The following is a 3,010-nucleotide window of genomic DNA, read 5'->3' on the forward strand; positions in this document are numbered from 1 at the left end:
ATAAGCCCATTTAAAAGAAATAGTCAGTGTGGGAGGATGAATCAGTCAAATGACTCTTCATAGAAGAGTTGGGTAAAACCTGCTTCCCTGACACTTAGAAGCAAGTTCGTCAGCAGAATTCCTGGCGTCTGCAGAATGCTAGTGAACCCACAGACCTGGAAGGTAGGCTGAACCCAGGACCAAGGCTTGCCGACCCCAGACCAATATTTAAAGGTCAACCCAATAGGGCTAAAAATGACCACTCCAGAGAACTTTGGGTGGGAAATGACAAACAGCAGATACCTCTTGACACGGATTCCAAATAAGCCTGTGCCTTGCATTGGGTTTCGGCAAAGGCGTTCATACGCTTTGCAAAACTAATGTGCAGAGGCAGGCCTTCAGTGCTTATGTTTTTTGGAATTAAGTTGAATGACTGTGCCTTGCTCTCTAAAACGTGTAAATGTGTAAACTATGCTACAACAGATTGCCAGTGCAAGTTGAAGAAATGAAAAATATGGTGACTCTCACGGCAAGGGTGCAGGGGTGTGGCTTGTTGCCTGATGTTAAAGGCAGCCTCCAAACTCTCCATCCTTGGGGGCTCTGGAAAGGATTATTAGAAAGGAGTCGTGAAATAAGAAGTAGCTCGATGGCTTTTTCAAGGGCCCAGTTGCACCTGAACACAATCTCTTTTACTGGCGCAAAAGAAGGTATGTAAATTATGTGTTATATAAGTTCTGTTTCCAAATCGTGTTTAATTTCCCCAGTTCACCATATACTAATAGAAATACCCAGAGTCACACGCCAAATCTTGATCCCTAAGATGCTCAAGAATTAAAAAGATAGGGAAACGCCCCCACCACTTCATTAACTCCAGCGGTGTGTGTGTGTGCGTATGTGTGTGTGTGTGTGCGTGTTCTAGCTACTCATTTTTTTTTTTCACTCGTGAATTTGTTTTTATTTTTATTGGGCTATAGGGGATGGGCTGGGAAATATCTCTGTAAGTTATGCCCTACAAGGTAAATGTCCATTCTCATTTTCCTGGGACAGCTTTCGGAGCTTTTTCTTTTCCTTGGAGCTGCTGTTCTTGCTGGCAGCAGCCTCTTCAGGTCCACTGCTGAGAGGCTCCTCCCTGGAAGAGAATTTCCTCTTTTTCTCGGAAACCCTCTTGTTTCCTGACTCTTCAGGGTCACTACCTGGTTCCTCTTTGGGGAAAGATTTCTTCCTCTTGGTAAGACTTCCACTGCCAGCTGTCTCTTCAAGATCGCTAACCAGCTCCTCCTTGGAGAAAGATTTCTTTTTGGGGGGTTTGGAGGAGACAGATGGGTCTTCCATTCCATTCTCCGGAGGAGCCTCCTGGGGTTTTTGCTTTTTCTTCTTTTTGGGTCTTTCACTTGTCTCCTCACATTCCTCCGGGGTCCTACTGCTGTTTTCTGAAGACACCAGGGCAATCTCAGCCAGTCTTTTCTTTTCCTTCTTCAAGCGTTTCTTCTCCTGTTTCTTCCTAGTAATCTCAGCAGCTGCTTCCTCTGCCTGAACCATTGCCGCCTTCATGACATCCAGATTCTTTTGTGGAATCTCTCCAGTCTCATAGAAGGACAGCCACTCCTCAACTTGTTCTCGAAGTTTCTCCCCAAATACACGGGTAGGTACCTCAGAGAAGCAATCGATTCGTGAGGCAATACTGCATTTGTTTGCCAGGTATCAGGAGATGCGGCCTCTGTTCTGGGCAGCTGCTCGGCCAATGAAGGTAGAGTGGAAAATGAGTCCATATTTTGGGGTGCTACCCCTTGTCTTCAGGGCTCTGGAAAGTTGGTCCCTGTGCTGGGCCCAGGGAATCACTCAGACACCATAATTACTGGCCATAATTACTCATTTTAATGTTGTCTGAGTTTATTGTGATGAGGAGACTAATCCCATCTATGGAAATGCCATGAAACCACACAATAGCCCCTTTCTTCAAGGAAATGAAAGGAAACACTCACACACTCCAACATTTCATAGGTTGAGAAGGAAGAGTGAATGCCCATCATTTCTGCAGCCTGAGACTCTCTCATGAAATGAAGAAATGTTGTGAAAATTGTGTTGGGTCCATAATAACGCTGTGAGCCATCAGGGCCAAAGATGTTCCCTGTGACTAATGAGTCATATTGCTAAAAGATACCTAGAGTCCAATCTGTCCTTGGAAAACTAAAAACACCAGCGACTTCCCAAGATCATACATGGACTCTGATAGAATATGCCCTAAACTCCTACTAACCCCTTGTCTCCTGTTCTCCGTGGTACGTTATTACTTGGAGAGTCAACACAATTATCTTGCAAATTAAGCCAGACTGTATTTCTTTAGCTTCCAAAAATGTTTCAAGAATTAGATATGACTCCTGTTTTCAACGAAATGGATAATGAACGTTGCAAATTTCCCTAAAGGTCATAAGTTGCACAATGAAAAGGAAGAGATTTAGATACTACATTTATAGGTAGGTCCTTACAGCTTTGTCAAGAGGCGGAAACATGTTTCTATAGAAACTCGTTGACACATGCAGCCAATTTAATTGGGAAGGAGATCTGGGATAGGAATGCTGAAAATAGTGATGTCTAATTGTGGACAAAGGTTTCAGCGGTGTTAAGGAAGCTTCCAGATTTGCGATTTTCAGTCTCTTGTTCCTCCCTCCCTTCCTGTTCTATTGTTCCCTCTCATTTCCTTTCATCTGCCATCATGAGAAAGAGACAAGATGCTGGAGGTGACAGCTCAGAATTGGCAGTGCCCTGAAGATTTTTTTCCCCTTCTAGTCTTAATATGGAGCACTGACTATATTACAAAGTGTAATGATGGATTCATGAAATTAACCCACACTTCTGGTTAAAGTCACAAAATAGTGGGACCCGACAGAGAAGAGGGACAAGCATGTCTGCATGTTTGCATCTGTTACCTCAGACCTTGCATGGGATTGGAGATTTGGATCTGAATGTTCCATTAATTTCTCACAGATATCAAAAAAGCCCTGGTATCCCAACGATTATGTCAGAAAATAGT

The 3,010-nt window shown here is 43.7% G+C and overlaps 1 protein-coding gene across 1 annotated transcript; it reads right to left on the reverse strand.

Annotated features, from left to right (window-relative positions):
• Window positions 1-950: 950 nt before the first annotated feature.
• On the reverse strand, window positions 951-1,530 carry LOC132529118 (nucleolar protein 56-like). Its single transcript, XM_060165400.1, has one exon. It carries the CDS (start codon window positions 1,528-1,530, stop codon window positions 982-984), a length of 549 nt encoding a protein of 182 aa, XP_060021383.1. The 3' UTR covers window positions 951-981.
• Between the last annotated feature and the right edge of the window lie 1,480 nt (window positions 1,531-3,010).

The sequence above is a fragment of the Lagenorhynchus albirostris genome, chromosome 1 (genome assembly GCF_949774975.1).
Source record: "Lagenorhynchus albirostris chromosome 1, mLagAlb1.1, whole genome shotgun sequence".
NCBI lineage: Eukaryota > Metazoa > Chordata > Mammalia > Artiodactyla > Delphinidae > Lagenorhynchus > Lagenorhynchus albirostris.

Excerpts from the sequence above, each read along its gene's own strand:
- LOC132529118 (XM_060165400.1), bottom strand. The coding sequence starts at position 1,530 with ATGAAGGCGGCAATGGTTCAGGCAGAGGAAGCAGCTGCTGAGATTACT.